Source organism: Rutidosis leptorrhynchoides, chromosome 4, assembly GCF_046630445.1.
Source record: "Rutidosis leptorrhynchoides isolate AG116_Rl617_1_P2 chromosome 4, CSIRO_AGI_Rlap_v1, whole genome shotgun sequence".
NCBI lineage: Eukaryota > Viridiplantae > Streptophyta > Magnoliopsida > Asterales > Asteraceae > Rutidosis > Rutidosis leptorrhynchoides.
In genome coordinates this window covers 151,170,666-151,190,713 of record NC_092336.1, presented here as the reverse complement: position 1 = coordinate 151,190,713, position 20,048 = coordinate 151,170,666, and the positions used below count along the sequence as shown (strand labels likewise).

General features: G+C 35.6%; 1 protein-coding gene across 2 annotated transcripts in view; it reads left to right on the top strand.

The window, feature by feature from the left end:
- The first annotated feature begins 5,073 nt into the window (after positions 1-5,073).
- LOC139841708 (probable receptor-like protein kinase At2g23200) overlaps positions 5,074-20,048 on the top strand; it is a 66,357-nt gene continuing 51,382 nt past the window's right edge. Inside the window, exons 1-2 of one of the 2 annotated variants that reach the window (XM_071831913.1) lie at positions 5,074-6,119; positions 6,377-7,310. In XM_071831913.1, the coding sequence (XP_071688014.1) occupies positions 5,223-6,119; positions 6,377-6,412 (933 nt within the window). In that variant the 5' untranslated portion in view covers positions 5,074-5,222 and the 3' untranslated portion in view covers positions 6,413-7,310. Of the gene's footprint in view, positions 6,120-6,376; positions 7,311-20,048 lie in introns of those variants that run through there. The other variant, XM_071831912.1, reaches the window with a different exon arrangement.

Genomic DNA, 20,048 nt, shown 5'->3' with positions numbered 1-20,048 from the left:
ACCACGAAAGATGAACAAGAGAGAATGAAAAAAGTCCCATATGCGTCTGCCATTGGGTCAATCATGTATGCAATGATATGCACTAGACCGGATGTGTCATGCGCTCTTAGCCTGACAAGTAGATACCAGAATAACCCAGGAAACAGTCATTGGATTGCTGTTAAAAGTATATTGAAATACCTTAGGAGGACTAAGGATATGTTTCTGATATATGGGTCTGGTGAGGAGGAACTCGCTGTAAAAGGTTACGTGGATGCGAGTTTCCAAACTGATCGTGATGATTCTCGATCACAATCCGGTTATGTCTTCACATTAAATGGAGGTGCAGTCTCTTGGAAGAGTTCAAAACAGGATGTTGTTGCTCTATCCACTATAGAGTCGGAGTACATCGCCGCATCATTAGCAGCTCAGGAAGCTGCATGGATGAAGAAATTCATCGACGACTTAGGAGTAGTCCCTTCCATTCAGGACCCTCTTGAGATCTTTTGTGACAACGAGGGTGCGATTGCTCAAATCAAAGAACCTCGTGCTCACCAAAAGACCCGTCACATTGAGCGGAGATTCAACTACATAAGGGATGAAGTTGAAAAGGGAAAGATATGTATTCGCAAAGTTCACACAGATCTTAATATAGCGGATCCTCTCACGAAGCTCTTACATGGACCAAAACATGCAGGACATGTTTGTGCATTAGGGCTTCGATATTCTAGTGATTGGTCATGATCTGTTTTAAGTATTGTAATGGAACGAAATTGTTCAAACTCATTAATATAATTATGGTATTAATTTATTTTGAGTTATGTTCTTATTTTGCATATTTTATCCATGAATAAGTAATTATTCTAAATTCCGTAGTCGATCACATTTGTGGGAACAAGTGTGAGGTTTAGACTATTATGAACTTGGATTGGTGTACATTCACGGGATGAATGTGGGGCAAGGTTGCAACCAAGGTTCATAGATATTTGTGGGATACAAATATTGGAAGACCCGCCCTCAAGATTTACAAAATGGAGCCTTTGTGGTTGATCACATGTAATCTTGAGTAAAGGCGAATATCATTGTATCCTCTGACCTGAGATACATATTGGGTTCAGATATTTGCCAAGTATTGTGCCTTGATTCTTTCCTTCGCTATTCTGAAATATGGTAGTTCATAAGGAGGAGCTCAGGTATAATGCAAGGTATATATTTAGGACATATGTAGTCAAGATGGAATTTGTCCCTCTTATTCGTTGAGAGTCAGATGTCTAAAGGCCTGATAAAGTTAAATCTAGAAGAGAGTGATCACTCTATGTCTCTTGGATTTAACATGACATCTAGGACGAAAGGATGTGATGAAAGATTCACCTATTCATATTCGAGATGGGAACTCGAAAAGGATGATGTTATTGAATGGCACAAAGTCATAACATATTGGGGGTGATGGACGGTCGTTAGGTGGTATCCATCACTTGCATTAATTTCTTATGTTTCTCGTGCAAGTGGGAGATTGAAGGATTTTCGTATGCCCGAGAGACATATTGAATTAATGTGGCTAATATGTTTTGATCCAAGTCGGGTCATACCCAATAACAAGCTTACCAACACATTATTCGTATTTGATCTTAACGATTGGATCATTGATCAAATACGCGACACTTGGATTTTAGAAAATCGGTTTTCTAAAATATCATCACTTGGGATAAATTATTTGGATAATTTATATGTAATTATTTATAGGTTTAAATAATTATGTTGTGTTATATTTTATAAAATGGTTTATAAAATTGTTGCAAGTAACAAATACATGTTTGTTTTATATAAGTTTTATAAACTTATATACAAGTTTTATAAAATTGAATCTTGTATAAAATAAATGTGCAAGTGTGGGCAGTTTTGTAGGCTCCAAGAAGAGTCCACCCATGCTTATTCTTGTGACTTTTAAAGACCACAACTCCCTAAGTGCATGCTAGTTTTATAGACCAAAGAAAGACTCAAAATAAACAACATTTTGAAGTAAAAAACCAGCTGAATATTGCTGTCAAAAACTGCTGCTGCTGTTCGACTTTTTTGGGCAGAAAGAAGGGATCTTCAAGCTTGGGTTTTGGTCATTCAAGTGTCAAACAAAATCCTAACTAATAGCAAGGGTGTTGGTGCATAGTTTGGGGTATAACTACTTGAGGTTTCATTGTTTTGGAGCTCCATTCATCATCATCTTCATCATCATCTATCAACAAGCTAGGAGAAGGTATAAACACTTTTCTTACTTGTAGTTTGTAAGTATGTTTCACAACTTGATCCTAATTGGGATTTAACTTTAATTGGTTAAAGATTAACAAGTTTTAAATGATAATATGAACATGCTTCCGCTTTTATTTGATTCTTTAAAGGTTTTAAGTATTATGAAACTTGTTAAATCCCAACAGTTATATGTCTAAGAAAGAGCATTGGGAAGCGGTCAAATGGTTGCTTCGTTATTTGAAAGGTACTTCTAATATGGGATTGTGTTTCTCCAAAAACAATCTCATACTTAGGGGTTATGCGGATGCTGATTTGGGTGGATGTGATGATTCGAGGAAAAGCAATACAGGTTATGTTTTCACAATAAGGAAGACGGCGGTTAGTTGGATGTCTCGACTATAAAAGAGTGTTGCTTTATCAACCATCGAAGCCAAATATATGGCTATTATGGAAGCTTCTAAAGAGCTTGTTTGGTTGAAAAACTTCTTAGGTGAGTTGGGTAAAAGACAAGACTATTGTGTATTAAATTGTGATAATCAAAGTGCGGTTCATCTTGGGAAGAATCCGGTGTTTCATAGTCGTACGAAACACATCAAGATAAGGTATCATTTTATTCGACAATATATAAATGATGGTACTTTATTATTGGAGAAAATCCTTGGTACGAAGAATCCTACTGATATGTTTACTAAGGTTGTTACGACAGAGAAATTGAGGTTTTGCATTACCTCAATTGGTCTTCTAATTAATTGATGAGAGAAGACCCCAACTAGAGAATTAGAGAGTTAATGTTTCAATTCTAACAAGTAGTATTGAAGACCTTGTATCGAAAGTCTGCTCATCCGAAGTATGTGTTGAGTGTGCGTGTCCCAAATGGAGTTTGGCGGTATAATGGTGGTTTAACGTTCTTGGTTAGATCGTTGATATTTTGGGTTGACGAAGGTTGGGTTTGTTCAAAGTCTCCAAGTGGGAGATTGTTGGAGATATGGAGAACTTTAAACAATTAGAGGGAAGATTCCAGGAAACTCACACGAAGCTTCCACGAAGTTGTTAGGAAACTCACATGTAGCTTCTACGAAGTTGTTAGGAAACTCACATGTAGCTTCCATGAAGTTGTGAGGAAATTCACATTTAGCTTCCATGAAGCTGTCAGGAAACTCACATGTAGCCTCCATGAAGCTGTCAGGAAACTCACATGAAGCTTCAAGGAATTGTTTTTAGCTTACTCCTTAAATCATTCTATAAATAGACCATCTTGTAACTCATTGTAAACACACCACAAATATTCAGTAAATACATTCTCTAGTTGGTCCGTGGACTAAAGCAATCACAACGATTGAATATAACCACGTTATCTCTTGTGTCGATTTACATTTCTTGCATTTATAATCTTTCGTTTATTAAGTGGGTTAGTAATCTTGTAGAATTATTATCGGTGAGTGATTTTGTTGAATCACTTGCGTTGTTTTGGGTCCTAATATCCTTACAAGACTATGAACGTACAAATCACACGAGATTGTTAGGTTGAGATTTATTGATGCAATGTGTAAATGATTAGTTTACCCCTAGGTGTGATTCATTATGCCCCTTGTAATCACGTAATTTGTACAAAGATTCTATGAAAGTATAATTAGAATATTTGTCCTCATATTTTAAATGCAAGAAATGTAAATTCCATTAGTAAATCCTAGCCTCCTTCTCCCAAGTTTCATCATTTTTTTAACGGCTAAAAATTTTATTAGTAAAAAACCACTAGCAAGGAGCTAGAGAAGAATTACAAAGAAGACATTAACCAATTATTCCAGCTACTACACCACGAGTCTTAATCCAAGAAAAAGACATAGGACGAATACAACCATAAATAATGTTGTACTTCACCGGTTCGTTGAAAATAATTATGTTCCTATGCCTCCATAAAGTCCATATAGTAGTTGAGAAGATAGCATACATTCTGTCCTTCACATGATTAGTAGAGTCCAAGGGCGGATCTATATAGGATCCAGTGCTAGCACGGGCTACCACTAGAATACGCGATGCAGTAAAAAATTTCGGGGTTTTTAAATAGTGATACCACTGGATAGTGTAATTTTTTTTTGAACTTTTAACTAATGACATCAGTGACTACGAAATCTAGATTCGCCACTGGCAGAGTCCAACCTTTGTACCAAGAGTTCAAGTCCGAGAGGGAAATAAACGATGACATACCTATATTAGTCCATGTGCGTATCATACTACAAGTAGCAGCAGCAGCAGCTATAGTTCACTGGATTCAACCTCGCAAATCCTTTTACCCTTGTAACCTTTAACTTTAATGCTATTTTGACTAGTTTAGATTTTGTTTAACCATTGTGTTTATTATATCTATGTTTACCAATATGATCTATCTATATCATATAATATATCAATCATCATCACAATCGCAAGCCACATTCACTGTTTCGTTGCATGGGTATTGTCACCGTGGGGCTCTAAGCTAGCTGAATCATTCAAATGTGTGATTGATTAAATAACAACACCAACCAACACCCAACTTGCAACTGTTTTCTTTGGATGATCTGAATCTTTATCATATTATATTCTTTGGTTTATTTTCTTTATATAAGCCTTAATTACAACATGCAAATAGTCAACTTGCATTTAAAGCATCACCAACTCTCTGCTCCAGCTCACTTAATACGCAATTAGATGTTGACTAAGATTTGATCGATTCATAGCATCTTCCAACCTTCAAAATCTCTATGTCACATATCAAGTTACATTACATTATTAATTACATTACATTATTAATTATTTGGCAAGGTTATTTAGAATTTATTATTCATAAGAGAAAGTCAATTAGCTAGGAGATATTTATATTATGCGTGTGTGTGCGTGCATAAAAGCATAAAGTTTGCAATCCAAATATTTTTTTCTATTGATAAAGCAATAGCTTAAATTCCATTCCTTTGTTTTTATACTCTTTCATAAGATAAATAGTTTTTTGCTATCCAAAAAGAGATATGAAATCTTCAATCACGAAGTTTAGTCACTTACAGATCCCACTTGAAGACGTACTAAAAGCCACCAACAACTTTGATGATAAAAATGTCATCGGGCGTGGTGGATTGAGCGAGGTTTATAAAGGGCGAATGTTTTTGTCTGGGAAATGGGTCAATATTGCTGCTCGGAGATTTTACAGTAAGCATAAGCACAGCATCGAGTTCTTAAGAGAAATTTCGGCGCTTTCTAGTCTCAAGCATGAAAACATAGTCTCTATTATCGGGTTTTGTGATGAACATGATGAAAAGGTCATCATAATGAAGCGTGAGGCCAAGGGAAGCCTCGAAATGCATTTAAGAAAACCAATCACATGGATTCAAAGGTTGAGGATAAGCATTGGTATTGCGCGTGATTTAAGTTACATCCATAATGAAGGAAGTCTAATACATCTTAATATCAACAGCTCTACGATATTATTAGATAATAAGTTTGAGCCTAAGTTATCCGGATTTGAATATTCCATCAACCATCCAGTACATCGAAAGGATGATGTTGTTCTTTCAAAAGCTATTGGAACAAGAGCGTATATGGACCCCGAAATGTTAAAGACGGGTGGTGTGACCCACAAGTCCGATATCTACTCATTTGGTGTCGTATTATTGGAAATATTATGTGGGAGGAAAGATGATGATTTGTTTCTGGTTTCACTAAGCAAATTGAAAAATGAAAACAATGAATTACTGAAATCAATTCCGGCTAGCTTATATCGTCAAATGGGTAAGAAATCATGCCAAGCTTTCGTATTAAATGCATTATATTGTTTAAAGGATGAGCGAGTACAACGCCCAGATATGAAGTATATTGTCCAGGAACTTGAGAAGGCATTGGAATTTCAGCTGCCATATGAAAGTTTAATTGTAAGACCCTACCCTTCATTGTTTTCCTCTGCTATCATCATTTTGTCTATTAATTATTTTTTACCATTGTTTTCATTGATGATAAGTAATAAGTAATTTTAAGTTTTACGTTGACATAGAATGGTTTGAATGTGGTTGGAGAAATACGATTAAATTGGGTTTATTTCATTAACTAAAAAATGTGTCTATAAACAAATTATTCTAATTGATTTGTGATTGTTTTTATCTCGTATAATTCTTAAAACGAATTTAATAAGGTTATTACACATTTGGTCCTTTATCCGGTGACATGAGCAACATCTTAGTGAGCAAGATCTCGGTTAGAAAGCATAAACCTTTGATGGATAAAAGCAAGGGCCCAAGCGTGTCAAAGAATTCGAAGAAGAAAGAGGTCGCGGAGTGTATGTTGGCGGATGATGACTTGGGAGTAGGTGGTTCATCAGTTATTAAGAAGAATAATATTGTGGACGATTTTGAGGAGGACGTTATTCCGATTCATTCCTCCTCGTCGGAGTTAGATACGAACTTTCCGTTTTCTACTCGTTCGGTTTTCGATGATTAACGGTAAACTACTTAAACTGATCTCCAAATACAAGGTTGATAGCGCGAAAGTGGAGCAATTTCGGAAGACTATGGACCATTTGTTTGGTGGGTTAAACTCATCGCGTCGGCTATTTAGACGTTTACTTTTTTTCTCGTTTCTTTCTTGTGGGTTCCTTTTTATTTAGTTTCTTGTGGTTTGTTTTCTTGTTTGTTTACGGACTAGGATGTTGTGCTCTCAGTGTAGTTATTCTGGATTTGTTTTGTTTTTTAGTTTAGTGTGTCGTGTGAAGGATACCAAAACAAAAGAGAAATTCGAAAACACATCGAGGCGCGCCGCGGGCCTACTTGGCGCGACGCGGCCTACACGCATACAAGTGTTTGATTTGGGAGAAAGCTTCTGGTCCGGATTTACACGTGGAGGCGTGATGCGGCCCCTCCTGGGTGCGCCGCGGCCTTGGTCTCACAGGAAGGAAACTTCCAGATTTGATTTTTCTTGCTCCTTAAGTTGTTGTATGCCTATAAATACATCTTATTGTAACCCTAAACTCTATGTACGAAAATATCAACAAAAATCACTCTAGTTAGCCGTGGACTAAAGCAATCTAACCGATTGCATATAACCACGTAATTCTTGTGTCGTTTTCTTTACTATTCTTTATAATCATTCGTTTGTTGTTTGTGGGATCACCAAATCTGAATTGGTTATTGTTGTTTGGGTCCATAAATTCTCAACAACTAGTATCTAGAGCACAAGGTTTGATTAAAGGGCACGATGGCGGACGAAGGAAAGTTTAGAATTGATCTGTGATGCCCCGTACAAAACCATCGTGTACGAATCATCAACAACAGGATCATTACAAGGTCAAATACTATATGCTGTTTCAAAAAGAGTTTGCATTCATGATAAAAGGTGACGTTTTAACCAACGTCAAATGTTTAACATCCGAAAGTATGTTTCAACGAATAGCAAACAAAAATAATAGTACGTGACCCGTAGGTCGTTACAATTACATCGTTTCAAAAGTAATATAGTTTGAATGCAAATTAAACATTTCATGCGGTGACATCTCTAATAAGCGCAACGGGTGTCTACAAAGCATGACTAGTACAGTGGAAGCAAGCAAACCTTAAGCACCTGAGAAAAACATGCTTAAAAACGTCAACACAAAGGTTGGTGAGCTATAGTTTAAGTATAACAGTAATGTAAGGTAGGTCACGAGATTTCAGTGCTTCAACAACGTTTCAAAACAGTATGAAAAGTATATGTATAACCGTGGGCACTTGGTAACTAACTTAATGTAAATAACACCCCCTAAAAGTACACTTGGCGAGTGCGTAAGTTTACGAAGTATTAAACACCCGTTAAATGCTAGCGCTACTAGCCCGAGTGGGGATGTCAAACCCTATGGATCCATATCTAAAATTCGCGTTCACCGGTTCAAAGACCAATGACTAAACGTTACCGAGCTAAGGGGAAAGTTTATGCCGTTGTATAACCCACACATATACAAAGTTTAAGTACTCGTGCCTAGTATGTAAAACGTAAAATGCGTATGTATTCTCAGTTCCCAAAATAGTTAAAGTAAAAAGGGATGCTATAACTCACAGTGGAAAGTAGTAAAAGTCGATACGCGGGAATAGTAAGCAAATGGTTGGTCCGGAAGGTCCTCAACCTAAGTCAAAAGTTACTAAGTCAGTAAATCGTTCCCAAAGGTTTAAAAGTATGTAAATTAGGTCTTAAGTACCATCATCATTCATCATTAAACAAAAAGTGTAAAGTAAGTTTTAAGTCAAGACTAGGGTTTGAAACAAGGGCTGACTTCGTTCAGTCGCCACGACCTCTATACAAACTGAAATGAGGTGAGACCAGTGGCCATGGCTCCGTATATGAGTCCCCTAGAGGCTGAAAAATTTCCAGACTTCATTTGACCGTGGTGACGGTTTAAGTGCGAGTAGGTCAGAAATTTCAGCACAACGTTAATAGGGTGTAGTGACTTTCGGGAGGCCATAGATCCTAAACCGTAACTCGGATTAAGACGAGGTCTAAACGGAAAATCATCTACTCGAACCGAAATAACTGAAAATCTACTTTATAGTAGCTCAGGTAGTCTGATAAGTTCCAGAAAACAGTAAGAAATGTATTCCGGTGGGTTCTTGGTGCTTGATGCTCATCACGGTTCTCATCCTTGATGCGTATAGCTTCAAGTGTACAACTCGTTGATGGGTTTGCATCATCTTAACCAAGGTTTGACCATCATAACACTAGTGTAAGTCTAAGATATGTAGCACAACTCACTTAAGAGTTGTATGTAGTTTGATGAACCAAAGTTACATCAAGATCTTAGATCCGACACATACATGAGTTCTACTAGTAATATTAAGCTACAAACTTGAAAGTAAACTAAATAATCAAGATCATAAGTTATAGAACTTAGATCTTAGCTAGATCTTAAAGATCCTAAACTAGAAAGTCTAGATCTAGTGTTCTTAAGTTAGATCCTAAGTTACAAAACTTGGATCTACACTTTAATGAAACCATAAGTTATGAAACTTATATTTTCAACTTGAAAAATGTATGTAAGCTTGTAAGCTCTTATTTACAACAAAATTAGAAGACCATAAGCTATAGAAACTTAGATCCAACATAAGTATATGAAGTTATAACTAGAAATTTATACTTCCATGTTCTTGAACTTATAAAGTTAACTTTTAGTTTCAAGAAATATGAGATCAAGATTAACTAGTAATACTTGACCAAATTAACAACATCACAACTTTAAAGTACATAAATTGAAGAGATAAACTAATTCTACAAGTAATAAGTTCATGGTTGTTCATACTTAGAAAGATTCAAGCCAAGGCTTTGATCTTTTAGGAAAGTAAACCTTAAGTTTACAAACATGAACACAAGTATGATTATAAACTCATGAACTTTTCTTTTAACAAGTTTTATGGAGGAATCAAACTACAAACTTGATCCTCACTCGGTTCTTGTTTGTTCTTGAAATAACAAGATAATATGAAGAATAAACTAGAGAGTTTGATTTTTATAACTAGTAAGTAACAACAACAACAAAAGAACAAGTAACAAAGCAAGCAAATGATGATGATGTTCATGTTATATTTTGGTTTTATGAAGGAAAAAAGAAAGAACATAAAGCTTATTACTTACAATATTTTGAGAGAGAAATGAGAGAAAAGAGAAGTAAGTTGTGTGTGTGAAGAATGAAGTGAAATAATACAAGTAATAAGTAAACAAAAAAAAAATTGAACTCCTCCCTCCCATAGTCAAAGTGGACGGTTTTGGGACCAAAGAGGAAGGGTTCAAATCTACTTTCTTGTGTTGGAGAATGGTGAGAACTTGGAATGGCATTAAAGCTAAATGGTATGGGAATATGGTGTAAGTATACTTGTAACTAGATTCCCATGAACTAATTAATCCTTGTTCTTAATTTTAATAATTCATTAGCTTAATGATGGGCTAACTAGTCCATTAAGTGTGTAGGGTGGGCTTCCAAGTCCATTTCCAATAATAAAAACCTAAGTCCAAGTAAGTATACAAATAATCAAATAAAGGCCAAGAAATTAAATAGTAACATTAGTTAATTAAAATGATCAATATTAATTAATCATGACTGTAAATAATATTCGAAAATATTATTTGTGAAAAGTACGTGTGTACAAAGACAAGTCGGGCCATGAAAAGTTAAATACGGTAACAAGTAACACGTATAAGAACACGTTTATTAGAACGCAAGCATTAATAATGAATTATTAATAAATAAACGTTGGAAAATCCAGGATCGTTACATGATCGGTTCGATGGGAAGGATTTCGGGTTTTGGAAGATGCAAATAGAGGATTATTTGTATCGGAAAAAATTGCACTTACCTTTAAAGGAGGAGAAACCTGATGATGTTAAACAAGAAGATTGAGATCTACTAGATCGCCAAGCCTTCGGCGGTTAGGATGTCTCTTGCCAAAAACGTTGCTTACAGCGTTATTAACAAGAAGACTACGTTTGGGTGCATTAATGCACTTACAAACATGTATGAGAAACCTAATACTGCCAATAAGGTTTTTCCCATGCGTCAATTGTTCAACCAAAAGATAAAGGAGGGTGCTAGTGTTAACGATCAAATCAATGATTTTAACAATCTCATCTCAAGACTTGCTTCAGTGGAGATTGTATTTGATGATGAACTTCAGGTACTGATCTTGCTTTCGTCTTTGCCTGAAAGTTGGTCAGGTACCGTTACGACTGTTAGTAGTTCTACGGGAACTTCTAAACTCAAGTTTTGTAGTGACCCGAACTTTTCCATGTTTATATATATATTAAATGAAATTGTTATTTACATGATTAAGTGTTTCCAACATGTTAAGCAATCAAACTTTTTAAGACTTGATTAATTGAAATAGGTTTCATATTGACAATTGACCACCCAAGTTGACCGGTGATTCACGAACGTTAAAACTTGTAAAAACTATACGATGACATATATATGGTTATATATATAGTTAACATGATTTTATTATAAGTATGTATCTCATTAGGTATTTTAACAATGAGTTATATACATAAAAATGAGACTATTAATTTAAGAAACTCGAAAACGATATATATAACGATTATCGTTATAACAACGTCTTACTAGGTACATATGAATCATATTAAGATATTGATACACTTGGTTAATTATGTTAAATGATAAGTAAATATATTATTAAGTGTATTAACAATGAAATACATATGTAAAAATAAGACTACTAACTTAATGATTTCGAAACGAGACATATATGGAAACGATTATCGTTGTAACGACATTTAACTGTATATATATCATACTAAGATATATTATATATCATAATATCATGATAATATAACAATTTAACATCTCATTTGTTATAATAAACAATGGGTTAACAACATTCAACATGATCGTTAACCTAAAGGTTTCAAAACAACGTTTACATGTAACGACTAACGATGACTTAACGACTCAGTTAAAATGTATATACATGTAGTGTTTTAATATGTATTCATACACTTTTGAAAGACTTCAAGACACTTATCAAAATACTTCTACTTAACAAAAATGCTTACAATTACATCCTCGTTCAGTTTCATCAACAATTCTACTCGTATGCACCCGTATTCGTACTCGTACAATACACAGCTTTTAGATGTATGTACTATTGGTATATACACTCCAATGATCAGCTCTTAGCAGCCCATGTGAGTCACCTAACACATGTGGGAACCATCATTTGGCAACTAGCATGAAATATCTCATAAAATTACAAAAATATGAGTAATCATTCATGACTTATTTACATGAAAACAAAATTACATATCCTTTATATCTAATCCATACACCAACGACCAAAAACACCTACAAACACTTTCATTCTTCAATTTTATTCATCTAATTGATTTCTATCAAGTTATATCTTCAAGTTCTAAGTGTTCTTCATAAATTCCAAAAGTTCTAGTTTCATAAAATCAAGAATACTTCCAAGATTGCAAGTTTACTTCCAAGTTTTCTAAATCCATTCCAAGTAATCATCCAAGATCAAGAAACATTTGTTACTTACAGTAGGTTATATTTCTAATACAAGGTAATAATCATATTCAAACTTTAATTCAATTTCTATAACTATAACAATCTTATTTCGAGTGGAAATCTTACTTGAAATTGTTTTCGTGTCATGATTCTGCTTCAAGAACTTTCAAGCCATCCAAGGATCCTTTGAAGCTAGATCTATTTTTCTCATTTCAAGTAGGTTTATCCAAGGAACTTGAGGTAGTAATGATGTTCATAACATCATTCGATTCATACATATAAAGCTATCTTATTCGAAGGTTTAAACTTGTAATCACTAGAACATAGTTTAGTTAATTCTAAACTTGTTCGCAAATAAAAGTTAATCCTTCTAACTTGACTTTTAAAATCAACTAAACACATGTTCTATATCTATATGATATGCTAACTTAATGATTTAAAACCTGGAAACACGAAAAACACCGTAAAACCGGATTTACGCCGTCATAGTAACACCGCGGGCTGTTTTGGGTTAGTTAATTAAAAAATTATGATAAACTTTGATTTAAAAGTTGTTATTATGGGAAAATGATTTTTATTATGAACATGAAACTATATCCAAAAATTATGGTTAAACTCAAAGTGGAAGTATGTTTTCTAAAATGGTCATCTAGACGTCGTTCTTTCGACTGAAATGACTACCTTTACAAAAACGACTTGTAACTTATTTTTCCGACTATAAACCTATACTTTTTCTATTTAGATTCATAAAATAGAGTTCAATATGAAACCATAGCAATTTGATTCACTCAAAACGGATTTAAAATGAAGAAGTTATGGGTAAAACAAGATTGGATAATTTTTTTCATTTTAGCTACGTGAAAATTGGTAACAAATCTATTCCAACCATAACTTAATCAACTTGTATTGTATATTATGTAATCTTGAGATACCATAGACACGTATACAACCTATCATGTCGACACATCTATATATATTTCGGAAAAACCATAGACACTCTATATGTGAATGTTGGAGTTAGCTATACAGGGTTGAGGTTGATTCCAAAATATATATAGTTTGAGTTGTGATCAATACTGAGATACGTATACACTGGGTCGTGGATTGATTCAAGATAATATTTATCGATTTATTTCTGTACATCTAACTGTGGACAACTAGTTGTAGGTTACTAACGAGGATAGCTGACTTAATAAACTTAAAACATCAAAATATATTAAAAGTGTTGTAAATATATTTTGAACATACTTTGATATATATGTATATATTGTTATAGGTTCGTGAATCAACCAGTGGCCAAGTCTTACTTCCCGACGAAGTAAAAATCTGTGAAAGTGAGTTATAGTCCCACTTTTAAATCTAATATTTTTGGGATAAGAATACATGCAGGTTTTATAAATGATTTACAAAATAGACACAAGTACGTGAAACTACATTCTATGGTTGAATTATCGAAATCGAATATGCCCCTTTTTATTAAGTCTGGTAATCTAAGAATTAGGGAACAGACACCCTAATTGACGCGAATCCTAAAGATAGATCTATTGGGCCTAACAAACCCCATCCAAAGTACCGGATGCTTTAGTACTTCAAAATTTATATCATATCCGAAGGGTGTCCCGGAATGATGGGGATATTCTTATATATGCATCTTGTTAATGTCGGTTACCAGGTGTTCACCATATGAATGATTTTTATCTCTATGTATGGGATGTGTATTGAAATATGAAATCTTGTGGTCTATTGTTACGATTTGATATATATAGGTTAAACCTATAACTCACCAACATTTTTGTTGACGTTTAAAGCATGTTTTTTCTCAGGTGAATACTAAGAGCTTCCGCTGTTGCATACTAAAATAAGGACAAGATTTGGAGTCCATGTTTGTATGATATTGTGTAAAAACTGCATTCAAGAAACTGATTTCGATGTAACATATTTGTATTGTAAACCATTATGTAATGGTCGTGTGTAAACAGGATATTTTAGATTATCATTATTTGATAATCTACGTAAAGCTTTTTAAACCTTTATTTATGAAATAAAGGTTATGGTTTGTTTTAAAAATGAATGCAGTCTTTGAAAAACGTCTCATATAGAGGTCAAAACCTCGCAACGAAATCAATTAATATGGAACGTTTTTAATCAATAAGAACGGGACATTTCAGTTTGTATCCGAGCGTTGGTCTTAGAGAACCAGAAAATTTGCATTAGTGTGTCTTATCGAGTTTGTTAGGATGCATTAGTGAGTCTGGACTTCGACCGTGTTTTCACTAAAAATGATTGCTTAACATTTTTGTTGGAAACTATATATTATTAACATGTATATATTATGTGATATATTAATCTCTTAACATGTTTGATATTGTGTGATAGATATCTACCTCTAGCACAAATCCCATTGACTCACCTAGTAATAATGAAGAGTCGAATATATATTGGACTGATTCACAAGTTCCTGAAGAGGAACCGGAAGAAGAATCAGAACCGGAAGAAGAATCAGAACCGGAAGAGGAGGAACCGGAGGAGGAAATAGAACCGGTGGGGGAAATAATAAAACGGTTAAGTAAAAGAAAATCCTCAACCAACCGACCAAGGTTAATTATGGTCAATGGTGTTTCCGTCAAGGAAGCAAAATATTGGGAGGATTACCAATTCTCCGATGAATCGGATTCCAACGAGAATTCCGATGATGTTATAGAAATTACCCCAACTGAATTTAAAAAGGCAAAAAAAAAATAATAAGGGAAAGGGCATAAAAATAGAGAAATCTAATTCCAACCCCGATGAACTTTATATGTATCGTCAACCCCCGAAGTCCTTAAGTTGTAACAATGACCCGGGAACCTCTAAACCACCAGGTTTTTCTAAACCGTTGTGGAAAATAACAGCTAGTATTAGGGGAACATCATATATCCCTAGAAACTTGGCAAAACGAACCAAAACCGAAGAAGAAGAAACGAGCGAGTCGGAATAAGATAATTGTATTCGTGTGGTGTAATATATGTAATATAGTGTGCTTATGCTTTATGATATATGTAAAAATTGCTTGTATTAATAAGTATTTTTTTTTTATGAATCTAACTCTTGTCTATTTTACAGTATAAAAACACAAAATGGATAGACAACCCAATAATTTAAGAGACCTACCCGGAGACATGATTGATGAAATCTTGTCTAGAGTCGGTCAGAATTCTTCGGCACAACTATTTACGGCGAAATCAGTTTGTAAGACATTCGAAGAACGTTCCAAGAATGTCTTGGTTTATAAGAGACTTTCGTTTGAAAGATGGGGGATATCACATTGGGAAACCCATAAGTTACGATGTGTTTACTTTGACGCATATATTGCGGGGAACCCAAATGCTATTTTACGCAACGGGTTAAGAAATTATTTTGACTCAATGTATCCGAATATAGAACTTCATGATTTAGAAAAAGCGGCTAACATGCAACATAAAGAAGCATGCTATGCTTACCGGTTAGTAATGTTCGCTTCTCACCAAAGTGAGAAAAAGAACATCGGGCTACAACTATTAAACAAAACGTTCCCACAAGTGACGGAGTCGGTAATTGGGGTAAGAAATGAGGTTTTTAGGTTATTACGAGACTGTTGGTCATTACGTAACCCTCGTCCCTTTGACGACGTTACAACACGCTGTCTTATCAACGGTCATAACGGTTATGTTCCACAAGACCAAGGATGGGAAGTAGTCCTAGTAAAACCAGAATGCATGACTTGTTTCTGGACGTATGAATTACGTGTCTTTATTGCCTTTGCTGAACGACGTGTGTACTAGCTAGAATTATCTTCACAACTATCTTGTATCAAATTTATTGTGTGCTATATTTCATGATATATGTAAAATAAGCGGTATTGTAAGTTTATAAAATATTGTCTAAAAGTTTGAACGCGAAATATTATTATAATCAGTTTTTCATATAGAATTGTAGTAGTTTAATTGTATAATAGCTACTAAGTTTGAACTTAACGGGTAGGTACTACCCGAATTTAAACTTATAAAACGCTAATATGAAGAAAAAGCTTTTATAAATGAGTTCATATTATGTTACGAAATACTATTAACTACTCTTAATATTCTGTATGATTAACTTGTTCCATTTGACTATCTTGAAGGAAATGGCTCCGACTACTCGACACACCGTGAATATGAATGAAGAGGAATTCCGTACTTTTCTAGCTTCAAACATAGCCGCAGTACAGGCTGCGCTACATACCAACAATAACCTTGGATCTAGCAGTACAGAAAATCGTGTAGGATGCACCTACAAAGAATTCACTACCTGCAAACCTTTGGAATTTGATGGAACTGAAGGACCGATCGGATTGAAACGGTGGACCGAGAAGGTTGAATCGGTGTTTGCCATAAGTAAGTGTACTGAAGAGGACAAAGTGAAGTACGCTACGCATACCTTCACAGGTCCTGCGTTAACTTGGTGGAATACCTATCTAGAGCAAGTGGGACAAGATGATGCGTACGCACTACCGTGGTCAGCATTCAAGCACTTGATGAATGAGAAGTACCGTCCCAGAACCGAGGTCAATAAACTTAAGACAGAACTTAGAGGGTTACGAACCCAAGGATTTGATATTACCACGTACGAAAGACGATTCACAGAATTATGCCTATTGTGTCCGGGAGCGTTCGAAGATGAGGAAGAGAAGATCGACGCGTTTGTGAAAGGATTACCGGAAAGAATCCAAGAAGATATAAGTTCACACGAGCCCCCCTCCAAACAACAGGCATGTAGAATGGCTCACAAACTAGTGAACCAGATTGAGGAAAGAATTAAAGAACAGACGGCTGAAGAGGCCAATGTGAAGCAAGTCAAAAGAAAGTGGGAGGAAAACGGTGATAAGAATCACCAATACAACAACAACAGCAATTACAATAATAATCGCAACAATTATCCCAACAATCGCAACATCAATCGCAACTACAACAAACGGCCCAACAACAACAACAACAACAACAACAACAGCAACTACAACAATCATCCCAACAACAATAACAACCGCAACAACAACAACAATCAGAAGCAGCTATGCCAAAGGTGTGAAAAGTATCACTCGGGGTTCTACACCAAATTTTGCAACAAGTGTAAAATAAATGGTCATAGCGCGGAAAAGTGTGAGGTCTACGGACCAGGGTTAACAGAACAAAAGGAACAAATGGTGTCGGAACGAGTAATGGTGGAGCAAGTAGTGTCGGAGCAAGTTATGCCAATGTAGTTTGTTATAAATGTGGAAAACCGGGCCACATTATTAGAAATTGCCCGAACCAGGAGAACACGAATGGACAAGGCCGCGGAAGAGTTTTCAATATTAATGCGGCAGAGGCACAGGAGGACCCGGAGCTTGTTACGGGTACGTTTCTTATTGACAATAAATCTGCTTACGTTTTATTTGATTCGGGTGCGGATAGAAGCTATATGAGTAGAGATTTTTATGCTAAATTAAGTTGTCCATTGACGCCGTTGGATAGTAAATTTTTACTCGAATTAGCAAACGGTAAATTAATTTCAGCAGATAATATATGCCGGAATCGAGAAATTAAACTGGGTAGTGAAATATTTAAGATTGATTTGATACCAGTAGAGTTAGGGAGTTTTGATGTAATAGTTGGCATAGACTGGCTGAAGAAGGTGAAAGCAGAGATCGTATGTTATAAAAATGCAATTCGCATTGTACGAGAAGAAGGAGAACCCTTAATGGTGTACGGAGAAAAGGGCAACATGAAGCTACATCTTATTAGTAATTTGAAGGCACAAAAACTAATAAGAAAAGGTTGCTATGCTGTTCTAGCACACGTCGAGAAAGTACAAACTGAAGAAAAGAGCATCAATGATGTTCCCGTCGCAAAAGAATTTCCCGATGTATTTCCGAAAGAATTACCGGGACTACCTCCACATCGATCTGTTGAATTTCAAATAGATCTTGTACCAGGAGCTGCACCAATAGCTCGTGCTCCTTATAGACTCGCACCCAGCGAGATGAAAGAACTGCAAAGCTAACTGCAAGAACTATTAGAACGTGGTTTCATTCGACCAAGCACATCACCGTGGGGAGCTCCTGTTTTGTTTGTCAAGAAGAAGGATGGTACATTTAGGTTGTGTATTGACTACAGAGAGTTGAACAAACTTACCATCAAAAACCGTTATCCACTACCGAGAATTGATGACTTATTTGATCAACTACAAGGCTCGTCGGTTTATTCGAAGATCGATTTACGTTCTGGATATCATTAAATGCGAGTAAAGGAGGATGATATTCCAAAAACTGCTTTTAGGACGCGTTATGGTCATTACGAGTTTATGGTTATGCCGTTTGGATTGACTAACGCACCAGCTGTGTTCATGGACCTTATAAACCGAGTGTATGGGCCATATCTTGACAAGTTTGTCATTGTTTTCATCGATGACATACTTATTTACTCAAAGAATGATCAAGAGCACGAAGAACATTTGAGAAAAGTGCTAGAAATATTGAGGAAAGAAAAACTGTACGCTAAGTTTTCAAAGTGTGCATTTTGGTTGGAAGAAGTTCAATTCCTCGGTCACATAGTCAACGAAGAAGGTATCCAGGTGGACCCGGCAAAGATCGAAACCGTTGAAAAGTGGGAAACCCCAAAAACTCCGAAGCATATACGTCAATTTTTAGGATTGACTGGTTACTACAGAAGATTCATCCAAGATTTCTCCAAAATAGCAAAACCCTTGACTGCATTAACGCATAAAGGGAAGAAATTTGAATGGAAGGATGAACAAGAGAAGGCGTTTCAATTATTGAAGAAAAAGCTAACTACGGCACCTATATTGTCATTTCCTGAAGGGAATGATGATTTTGTGATTTATTGTGACGCATCAAAGCAAGGTCTCGGTTGTGTATTAATGCAAAGGACGAAGGTGATTGCTTATGCGTCTAGACAATTGAAGATTCACGAGCAAAATTATACGACGCATGATTTGGAATTAGGCGCGGTTGTTTTTGCATTAAAGACTTGGAGGCACTACTTATATGGGGTCAAAAGTATTATATATACCGACCACAAAAGTCTTCAACACATATTTAATCAGAAACAACTGAATATGAGGTAGCGTAGGTGGATTGAATTGTTGAATGATTACGACTTTGAGATTTGTTACCACCCAGGGAAGGCAAATATGGTAGCCGACGCCTTGAGCAGGAAGGACAGAGAACCCATTCGAGTAAAATCTATGAATATAATGATTCACACTAACCTTACTACTCAAATAAAGGAGGCGCAACAAGGAGTTTTAAAAGAGGGAAATTTAAAGGATGAAATACCCAAAGGATCGGAGAAGCATCTTAATATTCAGGAAGACGGAACCCGGTATAGGGCTGAAAGGATTTGGGTACCAAAATTTGGAGATATGAGAGAAATGGTACTTAGAGAAGCTCATAAAACCAGATACTCAATACATCCTGGAACGGGGAAGATGTACAAGGATCTCAAGAAATATTTTTGGTGGCCAGGTATGAAAGCCGATATTGCTAAATATGTAGGAGAATGTTTGACATGTTCTAAGGTCAAAGCTGAACATCAGAAACCATCAGGTCTACTACAATAACCTGAAATCCCGGAATGGAAATGGGAAAACATTACCATGGATTTCATTACTAAATTGCCAAGGACTGCAAGTGGTTATGATACTATTTGGGTAATAGTTGATCGTCTCACCAAGTCAGCACACTTCCTGCCAATAAGAGAAGATGATAAGATGGAGAAGTTAGCACGACTGTATTTGAAGGAAGTCGTTTCCAGACATGGAATACCAA